Here is a 26994-nt window from a genome sequence, read left to right as displayed (position 1 = left end):
TTGTTTGTTCATGTTAATTAATAAATTAACTAACATTAACTAATGGAACCTTATTCTAAAGTGTTACCTAGAAAACTATAACACGTTAAATTGCTCTATTACTAATAAAGTAATAAAATACAGTAACGCGTTACTGCCCAGCACTGGGTTTGAATTGCACAAGTGGAAGATATTCTTTAAAAAGTCAACCCTCAAAGTCACACTTCTCTTTGGGGCTCGTTTTATGCTTTATTCCTTAACATCCGGCCACCTGCGACGAACCACAAACAGCTTGTCAGTCATTGGTCAATTATCTCCATGTGCGAGAGCAGTCTTATTGGCAGTGGAATGTCATTTTGTGCCACAGTGGGGTGTTAGCGGTGTGCCACGCTGGGCTGTGCTTCTCAGTGCGCTGCCACGCTGTGCCCGAGCCCTGGCATTGGCACAAACATTATTCACACTCCAGCACTCCTTGCAGAGCCCTGACAGACTTACTGATTCTCTGCCCCCTCCCCACCAGTTGTCGCCATACTGCTGAGCTCTTGAAGAAAAGCAGTGCCACGTGGTCCAGCTTGATTTTCGTGTTGGAAATACAGACTGACTTTTACAGGAGAGATCTCAGTGTGTGCCACACAAAGCCCACGGGGGAATCTGCGAAGGTTTGATGCATTGGCTCAATTTGCCATATCACATATATTGATTCATTTTGTGCGTTGGAAATGTGCACATGCATATCCTCGCACGAGTGTCACCACGGCGGTCTGCCTAGACAAATTGCTTTTTCTGGTGTAGCCTGATATGCCATTGCTCGTTACTGCTATCGAATGGCTCAGATCTTCTGGATGTCGTGTTGTTGAAGGGCAAAGGAAAAATGTCCTCCGCGACAGCAGAAACATTCTTGGCCTTTTATCGAGCTGCGAGTCTGTGGAGGAGTCCTCTGTCCAAATGGGGAGAATTACACCCTGGGGATGATGAACCAATCCTTTCTTGGTGCCCAATACCTCCAACATGGCTGTCATGGGAGCTTTGTGCATGTGCACATTTAGATTAACTGTCTAGACCACAAAGCGACATTGATTGGTCAGTGTGGCTTGCTTGTACTAATGGCATTGTGTGTTGGTTCTTATTTGCGTATACATTTATCTGTGAGAGAAATAAGGAAAGGGAGAAAAAAGGAGCGAGAGAGGGGGAAAGGTAGTGTAAATAGTCATTTTGACCCTGTTATGTGTATGAGAGGGTGAGTGGCTGATGGAAACAGCTATTTCTGGGCAGTGAAACACTGTGATTAAGGGGCAGGCTGCCCTCAATGGGTCACTCACGGATAAATGGGCTTTACACAGATGTACACACACACTACAGACGCTCAGTTGGTCCGTTACAGAATGAATCTACTCTGGTTACTGCTCAGATCTCTTTAGGACTGCAGAGATGTTTCAACTGTGCTGTAAGAACACTTTAATAGATTGAAAATTATTCAATTATTATTATTTTTATATATTATTTTTCTTATAGGCACAGGCCTCACAACATTTTGTTCATGTGAAATATGGATTTAATTCTGGGAGTGTACAAAAAATATGATATTTAGGCAAAGAAAATAAAAAACACCTCTGTTCTCTTAGTGTTTCCTTCTGGAGCATCGCTGAGCGTTTGAACTTTTTGTAATACTGTAGTTGCAAATGAGTCCCCACAGTGTGAAACGATGGCTCTCAAAATCACACAGTCTCTGTTGGAAAGGGTTCAAATATGCAAAACAAACTGTGGATCATTACGATAACAAAACACTATTCAGAATCGAGCGAATATAAACTTTTGAACAGGGTCATTTTTATAAATTCAACTATTATTTTCTTTTGTGGACTATCTTATTCTGGTCATTACTAGATAAACGATTGCATGCATTTTGTATGATCCCTCTTGTTTTGGTAAAATAATTACTGATACAGATACTGCAAAGTGTATGTACAATTTTGACCACAACTTTAATTAATAAAAATACATTTTCTTTCAATGCACATTCATTTTGTTCACTTCTTAACATTGACATTTTCAAAAACCTTGACTTCTCCTTCCGTCTTTGTCTTCAGCACATCTGGCATCACCCTCCCCGCCCCATATTATCGGCCCGAGGAGGATGACGAGCGGCCCTTCATCTGCTCGCTGGCTCAGGATAACGGCATCATGTCCTGCAGGGATGTGCCCACCCGGAGAGAAGGCGGACGGGAGTGCTGCCTAGATAAAGATGATGCACTGCACCGCCAGGCCCTTGGCCTGAGCGCGGAGCCACTGGTCAACGGTAGTGCCTCCGCCATGGGGCTCTGTGTGAACTGGAACCAGTACTACACCCGCTGTCATACAGGACACACCAACCCACATAAAGGAGCCATCAATTTTGACAACATAGGTTATGCATGGATCGTCATATTTCAGGTTAGAGATTGTGTCAAGTGGTATTTGATGAAATTACACATTTGTTTCTGATCATAAATCAACAGTGCTTACTACAGGTGTAAATGCGATTCAAAGCATTTTGTTTCAAAGCACAAATCCTCGTGACAGCATTGCATGTGTAGTGTGTTGCAAATGCTAATCCATCCTGATGCGTCTTGGACAACAGCGAAGGGCCGCCTACACATCTGTCAGTCATCCACTGTGGTAAAACAAAGGTTTAAATAAATTATTTGCAAATGGGGGAAGAAAAATCAGCTTGTTTTCACTTTGAATTAATTCGAATTTTTCTTACCCACTGGCAGATAGTTTTAAGCATTTACATTTATTTATTTACTTAGCAAAGTGTTCACCCAAAGCAAACTGACATTGTCTGCAGTTTTAGTACGAGCTAGATTAGTACAAAAGCTACAGAAGGAATGAAATCCAAAACAGAGCAATAGAGAAGTGTGTATGTACATATATATATATATATATATATATATATATATATATATATATATATATATATATATTTTTTTTTTTTTAGATATATATATTGTTATACATATTTATTGTGCTTGTGTAGATATGCTTGTATACATTTCATTATAAATGCTAAAGATTTCTTGTTTTCTGAATGCTTCTAAATCTTATAAAAATATACATTTTATGTATTCCCCCCTCGAAATCTGATTACAAATAGCAGACACACGTTACTTCATCGTAAACAGCATTTGTCTCAACCGATGACTTGTGATGGATCATCTGAGACGGATCTTTCCCAGGTGCATAAAGAGCTTGATTGTGGTCTGGTTTGTGCAGGTGATCACGCTGGAGGGCTGGGTGGAGATCATGTACTACGTCATGGACGCTCATTCCTTCTACAACTTCATCTACTTCATATTCCTCATCATTGTAAGTTTTTATGCCTCGCCATACATGTGTTCGGAGATAAAGCATTTGTCCTAATTATTGAGAACTTGTAGTCTGTGGTTTTATAAGGCATACAGTATGTAATCTGGGAGGACCTGAAGTTTGGTGACCTTTAACAGAACCAGAGGGTGAACTAGATGTTTGGTCTCACTGGTAAGAACAAAAAGGTCATGTCTTTCCCCATGACACAAAAACACAGCTTAACCCATCACAACAATGACACTTTTAGCACAAAGCTTACTAATTAGGGATGCACTGATATTAAAGGAGTCATGACAGGCAGTCTGACCAATCATAATGCAGAATGGCCATTTTGTCCTATAAACAAATTAGACAGGAGAGTAGATTAACTTTGGTGGACTTAAATTAAAGAAATTGTGTGTATTTTTGTCCTTCTGTGGTTGAAACAAAATACATTCTGAAGTTTATTCATGTTTATTTTGTGCTTTAAATGAATATTAGATGGGTTCACATGCCGCTTGAACCGAGGTGCTACAGAAAACTGTCACAATACATTAAAGAGCCACAAAATGGTATTTATTATTTGAATTTCTGAAAAAATTACCAAAGCTGAGACCTTGTTTCATACCAGAAGTAACCTGCTTCTGAACATGGTGTACTGTGAGTAAACCATGGTAGGTCGGACATAGCAACAGTAACTAAGGAGGGCAGGTTTTTGCGGAGGGTCAGTTCCCTTTATCTTTTGACATATAATAGGTAATTGTACTGTCAAAACATCCTTACTTTCTCGTTAGTCTAAAAGCAAATCTGCCAAAACATCTGGTTGTGGAACGTACCACTTTGATGTAACAGTGTGTCTAAACACAATCAGAAGAAAATCAAGGCCTGCTTCTGCATCACTGCTTGTTTAGCCCCGCCCATCGATTTGTGCGTGTAGTGTAAATAATGAGAGGTGATCTAAGTGGTCTATGCAGAAACCAAACGATAAAGATGACTGGAAAGACAATTAGATGCTGTGCAGTGCTAAGATCTGGAAAAACAGTCGTTGCATTACCTTCCTTCTGATACCATTTTAGGAAAGAGTGAATGAGTTTTCTATGGAGGTTTAGACCACGTCAGAAAGAACTTGTTTTTTGTTCTATTCATTTTATTGCAGATTTGTTTACCAAAAAAAAAAAACACAGTTCCAAGCAGGATTTGCTGAAAGAGTCAAACTACGTAAAAGACAATGCTGTGCCGACTAAATTGGATCTTGCAGTAATGCTGCAAGACATAAATTTGTGTTTCAAACTAATTTTGATAACAACATAAGTAGACCTCAGAGAACAGCATTTATTTTTAAATAAAGGCAGTTCATGACCCTTTTAATATCCCGGCCCATACCGATAAGACTTATACCGATAACTATTTTCATGTTTTGGCTGTTAGCTGATTAATAGCTGATATTAAAATTCTCTATTATTTTAAGTAGAAATGAAAACATAAATAAAAAAAAGAAAAATCAATCATTTTAAATGTAAATTTAGAGTAAAATTAGGCATGACAACATTATAATGAACAGATGGAAAAACAGACACTCATATTGAGGTTAAAGAAATCTATAAAATCACTATTAATATCCCCTGATAACCACTGTGGTACTGGTATATTGTGCATTGATACTTCTAATTGTTTAATTTTTCTTCTAAAACAAGACATCTGTAAGCCCAAATTTAATAAAGTCTTTTTATTGCAAGGCCACGTAACGTCTAATAGAAGCTTATCAGGTGCATTGCAAGTGAAGTTTAAAGTCTTGAAAAAAATCACTACTGTTATTCCTTAGAGATGTGTCCAGACCCAGCTTTTATTGACAGACTGAACTGAACTGAATCTGAAGAACTCCTGTTGATGCCCTGAGGGCTTCAGAGATGCAGATATTAGCTAAACAGCGCATTTAGTTGTCGACAGAGATCAATAAGTGAAGAATCAATAGCTGGGCATTTTAAAATGAATTTATCTTTGTTTCGGCTGAATGTTTAACGATGCCATGATGGAGCCAGGTCCAGCTCCACACCAGCCCTCTCTGTTGAATGGTAGGAACAGCAGCGAACGAGACAGCCCCGCAGTGAGATGTGCTTCGGATAATGTCTCCTCCCAAGATTAAAGAAGAGAGAGAGAGCTGAAAGAAATAACCCGAGGATAAGGAGGAAAAGGATCTGAGAATGAAAGACAGCAGGAGACTAAAGGAATAAAAGAGGAAGGGAATGGATTTAGGAATGAGATCTGCTGGTCAGATAGTAGAGCGGCCTGCTGATATTTGTTGTAGCTATTTGTGCTTTTCTTTACCTTTCCCATGTCCTTTGTACAAACAGCTGATGGCTCTGCTGGAGATGCCGAAATCCATTTTAGCCCAACAAGTGGCAAGTATAGGGAGATGTGGGTGTGTGTCTGTAGCTAATGACAGGGCCTAATCCTGTGTAGGTCAGCGGAGTGAAAGCATTAGCAGTTAATTAGAGCCCATCAGACTAGCGGACCCCTGCCGCCATCTCTGCAGTCTCACACTTCCTGACAGAGACCCTGCTACCCCGACACATGCTCCCTGTGAAGCTGTCATGTGATCCTTCCCAGCATGCACCAGCAGAACGCCGACTGGTGGAATGTGGCACTGACTGAAGTATAAAGAGTCTCTCAGGACTGAGACATCATTTAGATTAGTCATCATCCGTATTGTGTTGCCTAAAAAAACAGGAAGTGACAGAAATCAATAGGTGCAGCGCAATTGATTCGGCTGTGTACTCGCCCTCATGATTTACCACAGTTCTTGCGCAGACTTGCACAGACTTGTTTTGTTTGCATAGTACTTTCACTTGCACATGCTTCTCAAACTTGTAGATTGAGAGAGCTGTCTTTAGTTATTAGAGTTTTATTTTTAAACATTTTGACTTCAACTTTGAATTTGGTCTAATGTGTTTATAGCTTACCTTTAGCTTTTTACCTCTGGTGATTGAACTTAATCTTTTTGTCAAGGGAACCAAGGTGATGCTTACTTCTGGGCTGGTCTAGAAGCTTGTCTTTATTCTGATAGGATAGTAGTAACAAGGTCAACAAGTAGAAACGAGGTCTTGAGTTCACTTTTTGCACTTCTGTCTATCCTCTTTAAAAAATAAACAGATGTATTCTTTCAAAGTCAGTCAAATGTGATTAAGCGTTATGAAACTGTTAGTCATCTGTGGTTTCTGATACTCTCTGGTGCCCCTTTCACAGCTGGAATCAGTCAAATCCCTGCGTGTCCTGCAGTGTTTGAGTGGAGTGAGATGTGTCTTTTCACTGTATGTGTGTGCAGGTTTATGCGAGTGTGTCCCTCAGCACTTTTATTACTTCTTAGACGCCCTGCTCTGTCTGTAACCAGGCAACCACACAGCCAGCCATCACTACCTGTAGAGAGAGGGCCATAGTGTGCCGACACAGCCCACACCCCGCCGATGCACCTCTATTCACTTCCTTTCACTTCTATTGAACATCGGAGCAATTAATTCAGGCTCGCCTTCTCTGTGCCCAGTTTTTCCTCTTCAGCTGTTCTCTGATGGATCAGTACACATGTGCAGAGGGATCTCAAATAATTAGGTTAAACACATTGTCTCTGATTACAGGCAACAACATATTAACAAATCTTGCTAATTTTTGGATTGCTTTGGGATTTACTGATGGATATGAATTATGAGCTGATGACATGGGAATCATTTTTTTTTTTTTTTTTTTTACTGTCTATGTTATGTTGGCAAAGTTCTCCCTGCGTTTGCACAGTGATGGCACAATAATGAAATGAGCGGTTCTGCCTACTGTTCTTTTTTTGGACAGGCAGTCTTAAGGTCACCCTGCCTGCAGCCAGACCCTTTGATTGTAAGAGCAGTTTAAAATGAGAGTATAAATCATCACCTGTCATACTTCATCCAACTGTAACAGAACTGAAATATACTCACTAACCAGCACCCCTTTGACCTCTCCCTTTCTACTTCTGCCTTGTTCCATCTGTACTTTATGTCTAACCTTATTTCTTTCTTTCTTTAAAATAGAATTTTAATCTAGAATAATAGTTTTCTGCCTGTAGTAGAGGCACCATTCTTTATTTCAGTTAGTACATTAATTCAAATAAGTTCTTCATGGCTAATCTTCTAGTTTTGTGAGCTGTTAAGTATTAGTCATTGAGTAATCGAGATTTATTAACCACATTAATAATCAGATTCAATTGAAATGGATCATTCAGACCAACTATTCCTGAAAGTGAATCATTTCAAAGATTTGAGTTGTTTTATTCAAAAAGATCCATTCATAAATGAATGGACATGGTTTCTCAGAAATGTGCCAATGTTTTGAGTAGTTTTATTTATTTGTTTATTTTTAAAGATTCATTTTTGGCTTTTTTTGGCTTTTATCATGATAGGACAGTATGATGACAGGAAGAGAAGTGGGAGATAGAGACAGGGATGGGATCAGGATCGGGAAAGGTCCATAAGCCAGGACTCGGGACGCCCAAAGTCCAACAGCACTATATGTTGGTGCAATGCCCACAAGGCTATCAGTGTAAAGAGTTTTATTTTTATCTTATTCAGTTTTTATAATTTTATTTTATAGGAGAACTAGAGTCAATGACTAGATTTTTAGTGAATAGTGATTTAAATTATAATCTATTCTTCACACAAAACCATTTTTATACTGCTTATTTTGTCATTTTGAGGTCCTCTTTCATTATATTCAAAAACGCCCTGAAATTTCTTCAAAAAGTCACTTTTGTGTTTCACAGAAGAAAGTCAGTCATAATGCACAGGCATGAGGATGAGTAAATTTTTGGGTGAACTATCACTTTAAAAATCATATAAAAGACACAGAAAGGATTACGAGTGTGTGTGTGTCAGAAAGGTGACTGCAAGGAAAGAAATTGTCTATCTGCAAACAGTGGTCCAACTGTTGATTAGGAGCAGTCCAGTCACACATCAGACTCCCAAATTAGGCAAGCAGATGTGGAGGCAGGACCTGGACTTCTGTGCATTTCTCCACCTCCTGTCCTCCTCACGACTCATCCGTCCTCTCTGATCCCTACTTCACATATGTAGGATCAAGGCTGTACTTTCATTAAGACCTAAGAGCGAGTGCTGTGTGCATTCGCGTGTTGACAAATGCCAGTGATATGAATGGCTTTCTGTTCTGTTCTGTTGAGTCTGGAACTGGTTCACTCACGGTCTTTAAAATGATTGGCTCATGATTCTAATCCGTTTCACATTGGCAGAGGGATCTAGCCCTTCTCTGCGAGGACTAGGAGATATTTAGAGGTTTTGCTCCTATGAAAGAGTCTGATAATTATAGCATATCAAAGCCAGAGCAATACAGGCACAAACACAACAAAACAGGATCTTGTTTGGGCGTCAGCTGACTTTTTCAAACATAGGGTCCGTTTATAGCAGCTCATCTAGACAGCTATGGTGGCTGCTTATGCCAAACACTGCAGCACAGGCTGCGTTAGAGAGCTTAAAAGGGGTTTAGGTGTCATGTAGATCTGGATGTTTAAAGTAGCTGAGACTTCACACGTCAGTGCAAGAGTTATGGTAACAGAATCTAACTTAAAATGTATCTTTAGTGGATAAGAAAGCAATGACAGCAAAATGCTCAAATAAATTAACTAAAATATGTTTTTAAATGTGTAGTGCACCCAAAAATGAATATTTAGACATTATTTATGTGTTATCTCAAACCCTGTCATTTTACACTGAATGCTAACTGGAGTATTAAAGGGATACTCTGCCCCAAAATAAAAATTAAAATGAAGTCAAAATTAAAATTGTCATTAATCATTTCCCTCCATGTTGTTCCAAACCCGTAAAAGCTTTGTTCGTCTTCGTAACACAATTTAAGATATTTTGGATGAAAACCGGGAGGCTTGTGACAGTCCCATTGACTTTCCAAGTAAATTACACTGTCAAGGTCCAGAAAAGTATGAAAAGCATCGTCAGATAGACCATCTGCCATCAGTGGTTCAACAGTAATGTTATGAAGCGACGAGAATACTTTTTGTACATTAAGAAAACAAAAATAATGACTTTATTCAACAGTTTGTCTCCTCTGTGTCTCTACGCATCACCGTAGCGCAAGTTTGGAGAACATCCGCTGAATGCAAATGCTATATTCCCAAAATATCATACAATACTTTTGTCTGGCAAAAAGGCCAAAATGTTGCTATTCATTGAAAATATTTGCTAGCAGTCCTTGGAATATTTATAAAAGAAGCAGTAATATCTGAATTGTAAATGAATCTTGGGGATTGTTTTACTCGGTGGAACTGGTGGATCCATTTCACACAATAATTATTCACAAGTTCTGCTTATTGACTTTGACTTATTGCTTATTGCATATAACTGTTGTGAGTGTGAGCCATCAGTAGATTGAACTGAATATCCAAATGCATCTGTCTTAAAGAGGGTATGTTATTGAACAAAAACTTAATTTTGTGTCTGTTTCTCAGAAAGAAGCTTACAAGAAAGCACTGTAATGTTTCTGTAGCATTTTTTTATCCAGAGAAGAAAGTTAGTCAACTCTCTCGCTACTTCTTCTTTTCTGTTCCAGATTGGATCTTTCTTCATGATTAATCTGTGCCTGGTGGTCATTGCCACTCAGTTTTCGGAGACCAAACAGCGAGAGCACCAGCTGATGCAAGAGCAACGCGCTCGCTACCTGTCCTCCAGCACGCTGGCTTCGCTCGCTGAGCCCGGAGACTGCTACGAGGAGCTCTTCCAGCTGGTCTGCCACATCCTGCGCAAGGCCCGCCGCCGCTCAGCCGCCCTTTACTACATGCTCCGTGGCAAAGCCCCTCCCCCTGGAGGAGGGAGGGGGCGTGGCAGGGGAGGTGCAGGATCAACAGGGGGAGGAGCTAATGTGAATGGCAGCAAAAGACACCACTGCCATTCTACTCAGAGTGAGTAAGGAGAGAGTTAGAGACAGAGGAATGGCATTGGGTCATAGAAAAGCTTTGTCTAAACAGTGCTGTGGAGAAAATTAATCAAACAAAAGTTTATTTTAGTCTGACATTAGCTCAAAATACTAGCAAGCTGTCATTCTAAATTGCTCTTTCTTGTCTTATATATAATGTTGAAAAGGTTGATTAGTACTAGAGAAATTAGCCATCCTAAACTGCCCATGTTTGCCTAAACAGTGTTAAAAAAATGATTTAGTCTAGAACATCAGTCGTCCTAAACTAAACTAAACTAAACTATCCTTTTTCACTCATAGTATGGGAAAATTAAAAATAATGAGAAACACTGTTCTTTTTCATATATATGTTGCGCTAGAAAGTCTGATTTGCTGGGATCAGATCTGGTCAGATTCAGAAATGTGAGAGAATGTTTGAAAATCTGATTCATGTGTTTGTCCTAAACTATCCTCTCTCATTCAAATGTAGCATTGGAAAGTCTGATTGATTCTGTCTTGATCTCTTATCTATCACTTATATTTGGCATGAAACATTTTTATTTATTCAACATTTATTGAATTGATTCATGTTAAACTGCCCTCTCTTGCTTATACTGTATGTTGGAAAGTAAAGTTTTTTTTAACAACGTGAAAGTGTTTTTTTTCACTGCACAGCATTTTAAGTAGTTAAGTAAATCCTAAATTAATTTGCATTTTAAATTAATTGTTAATTAAGTGTTTTAAAGTGTATAATAGTGTTTAAGTGTTTAAGTGTATTATAGTGTTTTATTTTTTTTTCTTTGATTTAGTATCAATTTGTTTGTAAAAGTCTGATGTCATCACTGTCCATTCATTCTAACCCCAAAAGAATATGTTTCTAAAATTAGGAATTAATTTGTTATTTTTAGTACGTTATTTTATACAGTATTGCCCTTTTAAGTTGCTTTAGTGTATTTTAGCTTGCTTTGTGTCAGAAAAAAATAGCTTGTAGCCTGGCCAAGTTTCAAAGTAGCTTCCCCACGACTCTGAACCAAATAGCAAGTTACAAAAGCAAAGAGCAAGTTGCAATAAAAACAAGAACAAATCCATTCACGTGTTTGCTTTTATGGCCCAATGACATTTCAATCCCAAGCAGCAGCGTGGCAGTTGTCCAAGAAACTGACTGAATTTTATTGTATTATATGAAAATGTCAAACGGAAATGTTGAATTTTTCCATCTGTCTCGCAGCGCCTCACTGTATTCACGATACCAAGTTGGACCACAGCTCCCAACCTCTGGAGAACGCCATCTCCCTCTCCATCACCCCAAACCCAGAGGAGTGTCCACACTGTACTGCCGCCCTGTCACTCAAAGAGGGGGCGGGATCGACGGGCCACTCCGCCAATGGGGAGGAAGAGGAGGGTGCGCTGGAGGAGACTGACAGGGATGAGAACCGCTTGGACGAGAAGGGGGACGATGACTCCGAGGACTCGCCAAAGAGGAAACGCTCCTGTTTTGGGAAATGTAAAGATGTTTGGGATGAAATGCGAGTGAAGCTTTGGGGTATAGTTGAAAGCAAGTACTTCAACAGAGGGATCATGATCGCCATCCTCATCAATACAATCAGCATGGGCATCGAGCACCATAACCAGGTAATTTCACCCGCAGTGCAGTCTGTTCACATAATGAACCCACACTGAAGAAGTGTTCAACCTCATCATGTCATATATTACTGTAATAGCCGGCTCTTTCTGCGGTGCTGATAGAGTCTACACAGGGCCTGCCATTCAAAGTAATAAGAGCGTGTGCAACGGCCTTTGGAGTCTTGTTGGATTTTTTCTTGCCATGAAAGTGCAGTTAATCATCTTTGGAAGATGTAGAAAGCTACTACTACTCATGCACACTCTCTCTATCTTGCTCTCGCAGTATGTTTCTCCTCCTCCACCCCCTCATGTCTTCACTGCCTCGTCTGCAGTGGGGACTGTTTTCTCATCTCTCTGGGCTCTAAAAATATCAACAAGCAGAGAGAGACAGATGCAGAGAGAGAGAGAGAGAAAGAGGCTTCTATTACGCAGCATTTTTAACATGTGAGACATCATGTAAATGCAGCCTACGCAAGCAAACAGAGGAGCCCCTGTGTACGTGCTCGCATGTAAACAGGACTTTCCTCGTGAGAGTTTGTGCTCCATTCGGTCTTATATGGTTAAACGGATCATGTGTGATGACATCATCTGCTGTGACTCAGTATGTTTTAACCTGACTCTTAACCAGCCTAGGAAAGATCACGGTATTTACATGTGTGTGGGCTGTATGTGTGTGTGTGCTCAAACACAATAGTCGATCGAACAAGTGTCAATGCGTTCAGTCTCTCCACACACAAATGCATTTAAAGGTTCCTGTTGCTCTAAGAGAAGAGCGTGTTGCTAGCAATGACATGGTCATGGGTTTGATTCCCAGGAAGTGTATCAACTGAAATTCTTTCGATATGGGAGGTGAGTGCCAAGATCATGCAGGGATTGTCTGAGGAAGCAGCAAGAGGATGTTTCAAAATACTGAAATGCCAGCAACTGAACTGCAGATGTAGGATCAAAATTTTCTAACAGCTTGTGCCAGTGCAAACCATCTTTTTCCATTAGAATAGTACTGTCAGGATTAATGCAAGACGTGCAGTGAAGAATTGCGCAAGGTATTAAAATGCATCACGCAATGTACGTGATTTAGTAAGATTTGTGCTTGTCAAATTACTAGTATTTATGCCATTATTTAGTGCCCTCCAAAAACATGTCTTAAAGCAGTTCATCTGAATAAATGGGAATTAATTGGTAAAGTATTCCACTGGAAGTGGAGTATTGCACTAAGGAGTGCCTTTAGGTGCATAAGCTGTCCAGTCATTTGTGTACAGGAAAAGGCCTCCTTACTGTGCCATGCATCACATTCTTTCTTCCGTGGAACACAAAAGAAGATATTTTGAAGAAGTTTTGGTAACTTTTGACCTTCATTGCATGGACAAAAAAACAAAAACAATGGAATATTTCTGAAAATATCTGCTTTTATTTTCTGCAGAAGTAAGTTGGAACACGAGGGTGAGTAAAGTGGGTGAAGTGTCACTTTAAAACATGCTTGATTTTGAACTCAATTACAAGGATTGGTATTTTGGACCAAACCAATTCAGTTCAAGGGGGGTTGACTCTTCCTAAAATCTGTCCGAATTTGTACTGCATTTAACATCTTGAACACCTTAGCTGTTAAAAAAGCTGATAAAGCGTGTTCTATAAAATATGCATAGGTGTAATATCCTGGTGGAAGAAGCAAGCAGGTCATCCGGGTATTTGTCATCTACTTTGTCATGAGTATTATGTTTTTGGATGCTCAACACTTAGTTGGTGTACTTTCGCACACTATGTAGTAGGTAAGTTGCCAAATTTTTGATGCAGAGATAGCGTTAAACATTTGACTGGCCCCTGTCTCCAAAATCCAGCTCGAGGAACACTGAAAATGACTGACAGGCAGCAAATGCCTAAAAGTCTTCAGTGATCTGTCGGGTTGTAGTGACAATTTGTTCATGGTTTACCAAAAATCACTTACAGCATTGTTGACGTATTGTACAAATAGGTTTGATAATGAGATGATCTACTGATGGATTGATTTAAGAGCAGTTTACTGTACAGCCTGTGGGAGGACAAAGAAAAAAGGAGTGATAAAAATGCAAAGAGGGAGGAGAAGCTATTGGTGTTTCCTTACCGTATTGTTTTGCCATTATTACTCCTGATTGCTGTGTCAATATTCAATTTCTCTAAATGGCATCTCCCAGGAGCTGCCTGTGGTTTGGTTTTCATTCGTCCTTCATTTGTGCTTTCTTGGCTTTAACTCGTCAATGGAGAGATATCGATCAATAAAGGGATAGAGAGAGAAGGAACAAAAGGGACAACGAAGGAAGTGTTCTTACATCAGAGTTCGCTTTTGCTCCCCTGGAATTCGCGCTTGAACATACATAGTGCTATCGGTTGAGATAAGGTGTAATGGATTTATGTGATGTCAGATTACACAGCGTGGACTGAAGCAGATCAGGGTGGCCTGTTGATCCTTTTCTAAGCGCAGTAGATCTTACACTTCGATGGACCCCCCACAAGTCTGTTCACCGACTGTCTGATGCTTAGTGCACACAGAAATGGCTTAAATCACCAGCTACAAGCTGAATAGCTGGATTTCTACTATGTACATGACCACATAGGTTGTTATTATTCTGCCTGGAAACAAAGCTGTGCTACCAGGTTTGGTTAACAGTACATACTGTATTTTTACTGTAGTAGTAATATGAAACTACCATTCAAAATTTTGGAATCAGTTAGAATTTTATCTTGCGATTATAATGTTGCGAAAAATATTTCAAAAAATGCTATTTTGATCTTTATATTAAGATTCCAGAAAAGAAAAGAAAAAAGTATCACGGGTCACACATTCTGTATCAGAATGATGGGATCTTGGAGAAAAGCTGCAGAAATTTCAGCCTTGCCATCACATAATTACATTTGAATAAACACTATATTAAAATAGAAAACAATTTTCTTGAAAAGTTATAATAGGTCGCAATATTACTGTATATCACTGTATTTTTGATCAAATCAAAAACATTATAAAATCAAACCGACCCCATTAAATATTACTGTGTGTAATATATAGTTATTTTATACATCATATTTGCATGTTATGTAAATGTGCAGTTAGCATCAGCATTTTGATTACGGTAAAATAACTAAATTTACAGTGAACTATTGTAGATAACTACAGATATTCTCAAGCAGAATCAACTTTAATTTTTGCATTTGTTTGTTTTTATATTATCAGTAATTATTTTTGGATTGACAGCAGTTTTTACTGTGTTTTCGGTACAAACGTTCACAGAGACTTAATGTTTTTCTGCACCTTTCTGTGTTGTCTAAACAATGCATTAAAAAAAATTGTCACCTGTCAATCAGACGGATTCTTCCTGTCAGAGTGGGCAGTTCTTGGTCAGAATAAGCTGCAGACATGCAGCACTTACAATTCACATATATTATCAGTGTACTCCCATCACCCCTGATCTTTTTCTAACTGATTCTCCACAAGGAATTGTTCAGGTTTAAACTCAGTTTTCTCTGACCTTTATATCATATGAGGAGGTCACAGCCTCACTGAAGAACTCATGCTTGCTGTCAAAAGCTGATCTTGTCCATGCAACAATGCACACACTCTCTTGAACAGCAATGCAGTGATCTGAAATGACCTCTCCACATTTACCTCTTCTTTTATTCTTCTCAACCTCTCACTTGTCCTCAATGTCTCTCTCTCTCTCTCTCTCTGTGTCTACAGCCAGATGAACTGACTAATGTCCTGGAGATTTGTAACATAGTGTTCACCAGTATGTTCACCCTGGAGATGATCCTCAAGCTGACTGCCTTTGGCTTCTTTAAATATCTGAGAAACCCCTACAACATCTTTGATGGCATTATTGTGATCATCAGGCAAGTGCATTCACGTTTGTAGAATGTCTAAAAAAAATAATAATAATAATCATATTCATAATGCATAATATTTTGATAAAATAACAGCTTGACTGGAAATAACTCAAAACTCAAAAATGCATTTTACTCATTGTCTCATTGGTAACCAGGTACATTTTAGCACATTTTAAACAGGTACACAATTTGTTAGGTACAAACAATTTTGGTATAGAGAAACTACAAAAAGTGACACCACAACAGAGTAAATATTTATTGGGGAAACAAGCTTTTTAGTACAATAATTATGCTACAAAACATTATGTTTTAAGATTCAAGACAAGTCAAGAGTGCATAAACTGTATGGTTTTTGCCTGTGAAAATTTGATGAAATGTCACTAATGTGACAACACCTTAAAGCTATTAAAAATATATGTAAAGGCCATTTGCGTAGCAAAAAGTTATGATGAAGGCAAGATAAAATGTCAGTTTTAATGTCGTGTTCAAGTAAAGGTTACTCTGTTATAGGCTATTTTTGTACCCTTGCAACACAAGCTGCATACATATATAGATATACAGTATAAATGTATATATAAATGTATATAGACACAGACATTGATTCTACATTATAATCAACAGTTTTGTGTGTGTTTGTGTATAGTGTATGTGAGATCATTGGGCAGTCTGATGGGGGTCTGTCCGTCCTGAGGACATTCAGACTGTTGAGGGTCATAAAGCTGGTACGGTTCATGCCAGCTCTGCGGAGACAGCTGGTGGTCCTGATGAAGACCATGGACAACGTAGCAACTTTCTGCATGTTACTAATGCTCTTCATCTTCATATTCAGGTAGGTTGAGCTTCACTCTTGTGCATGATGATTAATATGAGGCAGGGCAACAACTTACTGCATGATGGAACCTAAAAATGTCCCTAAATTTAAAGATATGGGGCAAAACGCCCATTTGAGATTGTGTCTCATATATACATCACATAGTTAAGAAATATCACACGAGCAGTAAGCTAAGTGCAATATCACATGAGTGCAAATGTGATACTCATCTTATACAACTGTTCATTAAGAAGTTAATATTGTGTTATTTTAGACATAGTGTTGTCTGTTTTGCTAAATTTTGCCAACCAAAATATAAAGACAAATCAGAACTGTTCATCCCCGAACAACCCATGTTTGCATTTCATTTCTTAATCCACGTTTTGACCGAATTTGGTGAACCATTTGGCGCGTTGAACCATTGGCCATAGTCTCGTTGGCTTTGAAGTGGCACTGCACAGATCGATCACAGATGACATCAAAGTACCAGAGAGCGATTCAAAAGCACAAGGAGTCGTCTGCCCTCTAAAGCTCTTGTGGTTCTTTGATGTCACACACCGGTCGGTCCGATGGTGACGATCCGCTTCCAGTCGAACAAGCCTAATGATTCAATGAACCATTTATTAAGAACCATTTACTTCACTCCTGAATGAATCAGCCATTTGAACGAATGAAACGAATGAATAAATGACTCGATTTAATCGTTAAGACATCTACCACCACTTACTGGACGTTTTTAGTTTATTATTTATCATTAAAGAAATAATTTCATATTTTCATAGTAATAATACAATTAAGAAAATAAATTATTAAAGTTATAGTTCACCCATTTCTGTCATCGTTTACTCAAATGGTCCAAAAGAGTATATGTGATAAATTGTATCAAACAAAATATTTCTTGCTGAACCTACTTTTTGTAAACTATGTTTGATGCTTTGCACAACTATGACTTTACATTATCTTTTCAGAGTATTTTCTCAAAATTTGATATGTGATTAATTAGATTAATCACCACATCATGTAATTAATTAAATAAAAAATATTGATCGCTTACCAGTCCTAATATGTGTATATATATATATATATATATTATTATTTATTATAATTTTTCATTCTAAATTTTTGCATTCAAATGGTTCTCTTATGCAATTGAAACTCACATCTGTGTGCTTACTCATAGTCTCTGTCCGCACCCATACACACACTTGTTTGTAATAAACGCCACACGCTTTATCACACAAAGCAAGCAAGGGTTTATGAAATCTCTCACCTGACAGCAGCTGGATCACGCCGGGCTCTGTATGGCTGAGCGTCTCAGCTGCACAGTGTACACCTCAGCTTCAGCTGCGAGTGACGGGCCCATAAGGATCAGAGTGAGATTGATGGAGGGCGGAACAATAACACTCAGGCCCCTGGTGCCCACTGACTCTCCCGCCTTCCCCCTGCAGCGCTGCAATTCCAGCAGAGTGCACAGAGACAGATGGAGGCTGCTGCAGGATTGAGTGCATAAACCAATCCCGCCGATCTGTCTTTTCCACTCATGTTTAGCTTTCAGCATATCCCCTTCCCCCCTCTCCAACCTTCTCGATTTATAACCCCTCATCTGAAAACAATGCCCTGATGTATGTCTCTTAAATGGATAAAGTCGTCCCCAGCCTGCAGGTAAAGTCAACAGGCTTTCGTAACTGTTAGCAGATGCCTGGGATGACGTATGGACAAAGCGAATGGAGAGAATGAATCAGCATTACAGACTGGAAGCTGTATTTTTGCCAATTATTAATTGGCTTCATCATTGCTCTGCTGCATAGAGAGCTGCTGAACACAAATAAGGAAAGAAACATGTTTGTCTCTGGGTGGTTTGTATGGAGTTGTGTGTTATGTTACTTATAAAAGTAATGCGGCACAACATTGCTATTATTTTCATTATCCCTGGGTGGAGATCACTGTACTTCCCAGTGATTAGTTTTTCTTCAGAAAAGTAAAAACATGTCACAGGACTATCAGCATTCTGATTTAAACATTTCTATGGTTTTTATGTAGGCATATTTTTTACAAGCATATATTTCATTTTCTTGAAATATAGACTTTCTTAGGGCCCTGTTTTAACGATCTAAGTGCATGGTCTAAAGCACATTGCGCCAGTAGAATGACAAGGCCCTTAAAGGCCTAAACTTTGTCAAAACAACAGCAAAGTTTATTTTAACCATATCTGAGAGTTTCAGGACAGAGCAAAACTACCACAGCTCTGATGCAGTCCCCAGATTTTGATATTTTGTCCACTATTTATATTTATCAGCCTTGTTTGGGGGTCATATGATGCAATTTCAATTTCTCCTTTCTCTTTGGAGTGTTACAAGCTCTTGATGCATAAAGAAGATCTGTAAAGCTGCAAAGCCTACAGTATCAAATCTTTAAAAAAAATCGTTAACAAAGTTAAGACTCTACCACGCCCCCCTAAAACAGCTCATTCAAACCCGCCCCCACATGTCTATGTCACTATGTGGAAACATTTGCGTAATGCCACACAAATGTTCATGCAAAGAAGGAAGCCATGGTTTCAGTAATCACAGTTAGTGTTGAAGCAGCCATGTCAGAGAGATGCTGTGTGTATCTAGACAAAAGCAAAACCACTTTATTTGACCTTAAAGTAGATGCATTTAGGAATCTTTAAGATTGCTTACAACAGAACAGCAACACATTTAATGGCCAACCGTTCTGTAAACCTAGGAGAGGAGGTAATTCTGACTTTGCTACGACAATCTGGCGCTTCTGAATCAGCTACTGGAAGTATGTTTTGTCATTAGTTGAAGTATTTGCTATTTGTGTGTGTGTGTGTGTGTGTGTAAGAGAGAGAGAGAGAGAGACGAGGTCACACAGTGGAGTCAGCTGTCTTAACCGTCCGTGTCTTGTGTACTGAAAACACATCCGAACTTCATCACTGTGTCTGTCACGCGACTCTGTTCCTCTTTCAGGCTTGAACTGATGGTAAAACTAAGGACATTATTAACTGTCTTTACATTTATTTTGAAAGATGAAGCTTGTGATTATGGAAAGGGCCGTTACATTTCAGACGCGTGCTTGCGGTGTTCAGCCAATCGCAATGCACTGGGTCAGTTGGCCAATCAGAGAAGACTGCGCTTGTCAGAAGGAGGGACTTTGTAGAAAACAAGGCGTTTGAGAGAGGCGGGGCATAGAGGACCTACAATAATGTACTTTTTTTTAATAAATAATGTTTTTGTTTTTTTTTACATTAAAGCATGTCAACATATTCTGTTACACCAAATACACAAAATAATGATCTTTTAAAAAAAGCATCATATGACCCATTCAAGTATAAATCTGGCAGAGGCTGCAAGAAATCATTGTAATGTTCTGTTTGTCGCTGCTAAGCATGATACACACTGTCTAGAACTAATACCCATTACACTCGCACACACAGTACAACAAAGCTTTTGCACCAAAAGTAAGCACTGTTCAGTTATACTTAAATATTTTCATTTAAATGTAACGTTTATGATCTGATTATGTAAAATCTGTCATTAGTAACATGTACTATTTGTATGTTGGTGTGTGTTTCATTCTGTATTCTGTGATCCGTCTCTCCAGCGTGACTGATCCCATCTCTGGCTGCTGTCCAACCAGGACATATGTCTCCTCACACAGCACTGATACCATTTTTATAGGCTCCTCATCTCTGACAGACTCATTCATCTCTCATCCTTTCGGGGTCGATCGGAAGCATACGGTATCAGAATATCTAAACGTGAGAGTAACATTCAGAGCTTGTTTGTCTGTTTGTTTTTGCAGTATTCTGGGAATGCACATATTTGGCTGCAAGTTCAGCCTGAAGACAGAAGCTGGGGACACAGTACCTGACAGGAAAAACTTTGACTCCCTGCTTTGGGCCATTGTCACAGTGTTTCAGGTGTGTAGCGCTCTCAAAACTCATCTCACTTATGATAGCACGGTTGCAGGTGACTGGAAATACAGGGCAACTGGGAACTAGGTGAAAACACATTTTAATCACACACACATACACACACCTGGGTAGTCTCTGTGGGGATACGAAAGGTTTAGATTACTACTGTACATGGTATTATTATATGAAATAGGCCAAAAATGTCTTTGTATTTTTTATTGTATTTTGTATACATTGAATATTGTTAATATGGTAATATTTACATTTATTGGCATGTCTATTATATACAATAAACAGAGAAACAAAGCAAAATGATGATGAAATCTATATTTGTGTATGCGAGCATGTGTGTACAGTAGGTATTTCATTTTATTGGCCTTTTTATTACATTAAATTAAAAACAGGGAAAGCATTAGATATAAATGCTTATTTATGTTTTCCTTGTATTAAACAAAATATTAATTGAAAATAAAATACATTTAATGTAATAATATATAAAGTTAAAATATATATAATATATAATGTTATGTGAATAATATATAGAGTTTATCATCAAGCACACACACATTCATTTTGTTATATACAATAAAAAGAGGAAATAAAATATGTATGTACTGTATGGATTTGGACTGTTTTGATAAATTCAAAAGATAGAAAAATACTTAATATGAGATTCTTTATTTGTGGCCTTTTTAGATAATTAAAAAAAATATATAAAAATAACAAAATAAAGAATTTGTTTGTTTATTAATCAAACTTTTTTTTTTTTTTTGTCTGTGTGTGCTTGTGTGCAGATCCTAACTCAAGAGGACTGGAACATGGTTTTGTATAACGGCATGGCCTCTACCTCCCCCCTGGCTGCCCTGTATTTCGTCGCGCTCATGACTTTCGGGAACTATGTTCTGTTCAATCTGCTTGTGGCTATCTTAGTGGAAGGATTTCAGGCTGAGGTAAGGTACACACTGTGAGGCATTTGAGAAATCGAGTGTTTTGGTTGATGCACAAAACAATCTCCGACGTGACAGGGCCAGTAACCAGTAATATTTCATCCTCACTGAGTTCATTTGAATACATTATTGTGAAAAGCATCTGTTGACTGTGATGCTTTTCGTAAGGGGGACAAATCTGTGCTGGTGTTTAGCAACAAAATAACAGCATGAACATGGCGTGGCTCTAATAACTTACCGCTGTCCTGGGGCATTTTTCCACAGGCTTTTGTTGTTCTTGCCGGTGAATATTTTTTCGATGGGCATGCTTGTATAAATAGGGCTTCTCGGGCTGGTATGCAGACTGCAGGAGTAGGTTATCTCTCCAGGGAACATGTAGAAGTGGGCCTCCAGGTTATGGTCTAGATCTGAGGCACTGTGTGAGGGTGAGTGGGGAACTAGAGCAAATGCTTTCAGAGGGAAGGCAGCGAGATTGACATATCTATTAAACAATGCTCAAGGCTCTTTAGTTATTTTACAAAAGAAATTCTGTCCTTCACTTTGGTCTGTTATTTGCCTGGCTCACACAGCGCAATAATAACATTGTCTACCCTGTGGTTAAGTATGGTTACGTTTACATAATACGTTTATAGGTGAGTGAAAGCCAAACTGACTTTAAGAGTGGAATCTCTGTGCCATGTGAATGTAACTCAAGCTATCTTGGTTTATTCTGACCTTGTGTACATGGTTTTTTTTCTTTTCTTTTTTTTTGTCTGTGACAGGGTGATGCTAACCGTTCCTATTCTGATGATGACAGATCCTCTTGTAACTTAGAAGAAACGGAGAAAAAGGATTCACTTCAGCTGTCAGGTACTGAGCTGTGGACTAACTAAGGAAGTGTTCAGCACAGCTGTGTTTTTCCCCTTTGCTTCTGAACCTTCTGTTCTGTTCTGTTCTTTTTTTTTGGTTCATTCTAAGCAGAAACTCTGTGTCATGTTCTGAGATCCTTTTCAGATTATCTGAAAGAAAAAAAGGTTGCTATGGTCAGCTACGTGTTAACATTCATAAAGTAAGCTTTTCTGTATTTTGACTTTTTAAAATAATTTTGTTGGTGAAGGTTTTATCAATGATAAGTCCAGATGTAAATGATGTGTTATGTCAATTATTTTAATTAGTTAAAGCTCGTCATTTATAGTTTTCAAGTTTGGGGACATTAAGATTTTTATTTTTAAGAAAATTAGTATTATTATTTAAGAAATTATTACTGTATTTAATTCCCATATTTTATGTCTTAAATTGATCAGAAGTGAGAGTAAATGTATTTATAATGTTTTCTTTTACAAATAAATGCTGTTATTTTTCAATTAAAAATTTTAATCACAATTTCCTCAAGATTATAAGCAGAACAACTGTTTTCAAAAATTTTTATAATCATTTTTTTTTTTTTTATTAAGCACCGAATCAATATGTTCGTAGTATTTCTGAAGGATCATGTGACACTGAAGCCTGAAGTAATGGCTGCTGAAAAATCAGCTTTGTCATGGCAGGAATAAATTACATTTTAAAATAGAAAACATCTATTTTAAATTGTAATCATTTCAAAATAGTACTTATTTTTTATTTTATTTTAAATGTTGCTTGGTGAGCATAAGAGATGTCTTTAAAAAAGCATTTTCAAAATCTAATGGACCCCAGATAGACTAGTTACTGTGAAAAAATGCTGTAATCATGTAATATCCTAAACTGTTTCAAAAATGAGTAACTGAAAGCAATGCATTGAAACGTCTCATTAATATCTGGCCAAAAACTGAAAAAAAAATCATGGCGCTTTGAGATCTAAGGACATGATGTTATGAATAATGCATGTACACACTGACACTCTCCACAGACAGAAGACAAACTTGCAAGCTCCCACGAGTGTCGCCTGGCATGAGAGGAGGCTTTAGAAATACCAGAAATCATGCAGGCTTGAAACTTTAATAGGCTTAGTGGAATATACTTCTTAATTCCGCACCACAAACACAAAACAAATTGTTTTTGAATTACTGTGCCTTGCGATAAGCCAGCTAGTGTTGCTCATGGCTTGAGTCCTTCTGATGTGTTTTTGATCTTATCAGTCTTGGCATGTGTGTTTGTGCAGATCCCAAGCTTTCCACTTTGACCCCTAATGGGCATCTGGATTTGGCACCTGCACCCAACGCCAGGGGCCTGTACCCATCTGAAAGGCTGAGCTTTGCCCTGGGTTCCCGCAAGAGCAGCGTGAGCTCTCTGGGCATGGCTAGTCTGGAGCAGACGGTGCTGGTGAGCTATTGTGCATGCTGCAGTCAACCTGCCATTCATTACAAGGTCTTACTCACCGAGAGGGCAGATATATCATATCGCTCCAGCAATCCAAACCCTCTCAAAAAAGCGCAAAGAACACAATAATTATCCATCAGCTCTGCATGTATTAGCATTTTGCAAACCATTAATAAGACACTTATTCAGCACTTAGAGGGCCGTATGTACTCGTCTAGCTTGTACTATATTAGCATACACACAGAGGGTCGTTGAGCAGGCACTCGAAGAGCTGAGAGCAACTTATAAACTACATAATTATTTTTACAATTGTTTAAATAATAACAGCCTTTGTGAGGAGGTTGGCTTTTTATAAGGGTTCTAGACAGTGAGGGGGGATTCACTAAGAAGGAGTAGAAAGCGTCTGTTATTTTAGTCAGATTCACCAGAAATTATATAAAATAGGGCTGTGCAAAAAATAGAATTCGATTTTCATGTGCATCTCATCAGTAAAGGCGTTCCTAAAATGAGTTGTATATCTCCAGCATGTGTGTTCAGATAAGGGTTGCCAGGTTTTCACAACAAAGCCTGCCCAGTTGATTCTCAAAACTAGTCCAAATCTAGCCCCATCGCATTTCCAGGTGGTTCCCCTATAAAAATTGCATCTTGGGGTTAAAATGCACGTTTTTTGGTAGGGCTGCCTTGGTAAAATTCGCATTTTAGGGGCTAAATATCATGTTATTGGGATTGGGGTAACTTTAACCCGTAGACATTAAATACAACCGATTAATGGTTAATCATTGAATCATTCGGTGCATCTAGATCAGGGATCCTCAAATCTGGACCATGAGATCCACTTTCCTGCAGAGTTTATCTCTAACCCTAGTCAAACACACCTGAGCATGCCAATCAATGTTTTGGGGATCATTAGAAAATCACAGGCAGGTGACTTTGATCAGAGTTGGAGCCAAACTCTGCATCGAAAGCAACACACAGACATAAAGAAAGGTGTATGTTTGTAGTGTAATTTACAACACCTTTGAACACAGCTCAGCCAATCAGAATCAAGGACCAGAACTATCCGTTTTCTAATAAAAAGTGTTTACCACCTATTTCCCTTGGGAAGTTAAAGCACATTGTTAATAATGCTAGGCAAATTGTAGTAATTTAGTAATTTGATTTAATAATACAATAAATTTTTTCGTCTTCTTATTTCTTTGATTGTGTGTGTGTGTGTGTGTGTGCGCGCGCACACGTGTTTGTGTGTGTGTATGTGTAAACTGTACAATGCATGCTTGTTCATCGTCCTCACCGTCTGGAGTTACAATTCTAAAATGTGTTCTCAAAAAAGCTTAGGACAGTGCATAGCGATGCTCCAAATAGCTTGATGGAAGAACTGATGGCTTGATGGATGGCACTTCCTAAAGTGCACTTTTTTTTGCACATTTTCTCACCCTTTTAGAACAGTTTTCATATCTGTTGACAGGTCAGCCAGATTCCAAAATGGTTTGATTGCTGTTGTTGCAGCACTTACAAGTAAAGTCAGTCTGTCTCACAACCATGCACACTAGAAGTGTCTGTAATGACCATACACTCAAATTAGTCATTTCAGTCTTGTATGCTTGGGATAAAACATATGGGTATGTGCTTAAATTCATGTTCATTTATTGACTATCAGCTTGCATCCTATGGGTTTCAGTGTCCAGGACGAGCCTCTCTGTACCACAACTGGGGACGGTCCACGCGGCCAGGAATATGGAGTCGCAGGTCAAGCTGGAACAGCTTGGGTCGATCCTCTAGATGCCTGGGGATGGGGGGCGGAGGCAGTTTAAGAGTCCGTAGCCCTCACTCTCACCCCGCTGAGCAGGAGTCCCTGCTGTCTCCTCCGCCCCCTCCTCTGCACCCGCCTCTGCTCTCCAGACACTTCGTCCCATGCAGAGAACGGCGGGCTCTCTCTCTGGAGCTTCCTGAGCTGCTGCAGGTGCCTGGACCGGCCTTGCCTCCTCTGCATCCCCGGCAAAGCAAGAAGAGCTTCTCTGGGGGTCTGGGAAGCGTTGGAGAGCACCAGGACTGTAATGGGAAGACACCGTCAGTCCAACCACAAATCATCAATGAAGTCTATCCTCAGGTCAATGCACGCAAGGACAGGGAGGATCTGGACGATGAGCTGGACTATGTAAGTGTCCACTAAAATTTTTTTCAAGGGATACTTAAATGTGTTTCTATTCCCCCCTTTTAAAACAGCCAATAGCGTTTTGTTTTTATCTGCTCGGGCCAGAGACGTTAAGCTCAGTAAAACTGCATTTGACAGCCACAGTCTAATAGATTACCCCCTAGATTCAATATGAAACTCTTAGTAAAACAAAATATTGGTCATAATCATGCTGAGGCTGTGTAGTTTTAGTTTTCAATAAATGATGACTTAGTTGTGCAAATGATCTGCTCCGTGCGATCGCATCTCTGGACAGGAGCCAAAGTCCGGATCAGAGTGCGTGCACTGCTGCGGTTCACGTGAAACAGCGTGAAACCAGATCTCATTTGCACCAATCGAAAGCATATTACACTGTCTGAATCATTCCCTATGACCTACACTGTAAACTACGAGGCATTCCCTCTACAGGAAATACCACACTGTGAATAAGTGACTGATCTCAGATGGTGCTTCTGCATCTATAGTTATAGTGCAGGAGGCGGGTGCTCCAGATTCTAGACAGCATTTGATTGGTCAGAAGATTTGATGAGAAGATGATGAACAGTATAAAAAATTGTTGAGCCGTTTTACCGGAAGAAATGAACTTCAAGATTTGAATGCTTGCATCTTCTAAATAAGAATTTTGTCACTGTTTTGGAGCACACTGCCTTATGGATAACCTTAAAACTAACATATTGATGCTAATACCCCCCCAAAAATAATTTTGATTTCATGGGGACTTTAAAACTGGCACATTGAAATTGCTTATGACAACTATTGCCATTTGGTGTGATTGCCATCAAACCTGGCACAATGCATCTCATGTCATTAAATATTATTTTTGAGCCCATAGTTCAGTTCAGCCAGGATGCAATAAATGTGTTTGACTGTATTTCTGACCAAATAAATTTAGCCTTGGTGAGCATAAGAGACTTGTTTCAAAAACATTTGACACGATCCCAAACTTTTTCAACAGTAAAGTGTGGCTTCAGGAGACTTCTGTCATTTACGGAGCTTTAGAAATTGGTGTTCCATGGAAGATAGAGATTCAAATGTTGGAAAAAAATTGGTTTGGGATGAAAATGAGAATCTTTTAGAGTCTTGAGAGTCTTTTATTTTTTTGTGGATTATCTTAAGTCATATTGGCTCCTGTACA

General features: G+C 38.9%; 1 protein-coding gene across 1 annotated transcript in view; it reads left to right on the top strand.

Annotated features, from left to right (window-relative positions):
• The window catches only part of cacna1ia (calcium voltage-gated channel subunit alpha1 Ia), a 185050-nt gene that overhangs the window by 106003 nt on the left and 52053 nt on the right, over window positions 1–26994 (top strand). Inside the window, exons 9-20 of the mRNA XM_052550671.1 lie at window positions 2067–2409; window positions 3232–3324; window positions 9898–10217; window positions 10425–10467; window positions 11476–11871; window positions 15569–15720; window positions 16358–16543; window positions 20333–20450; window positions 21239–21394; window positions 22153–22240; window positions 23511–23671; window positions 25347–25823. Coding sequence (XP_052406631.1) covers window positions 2067–2409; window positions 3232–3324; window positions 9898–10217; window positions 10425–10467; window positions 11476–11871; window positions 15569–15720; window positions 16358–16543; window positions 20333–20450; window positions 21239–21394; window positions 22153–22240; window positions 23511–23671; window positions 25347–25823 — 2533 coding nt within the window. The remainder of the gene's footprint in view (window positions 1–2066; window positions 2410–3231; window positions 3325–9897; window positions 10218–10424; window positions 10468–11475; window positions 11872–15568; window positions 15721–16357; window positions 16544–20332; window positions 20451–21238; window positions 21395–22152; window positions 22241–23510; window positions 23672–25346; window positions 25824–26994) is intronic.

This window comes from Carassius gibelio, chromosome B3 (assembly GCF_023724105.1).
Source record: "Carassius gibelio isolate Cgi1373 ecotype wild population from Czech Republic chromosome B3, carGib1.2-hapl.c, whole genome shotgun sequence".
In the NCBI taxonomy this organism is placed as follows: domain Eukaryota; kingdom Metazoa; phylum Chordata; class Actinopteri; order Cypriniformes; family Cyprinidae; genus Carassius; species Carassius gibelio.
The sequence above is the reverse complement of the archived record's forward strand: the minus strand, read 5'-3'. Positions and strand labels throughout refer to the sequence as shown.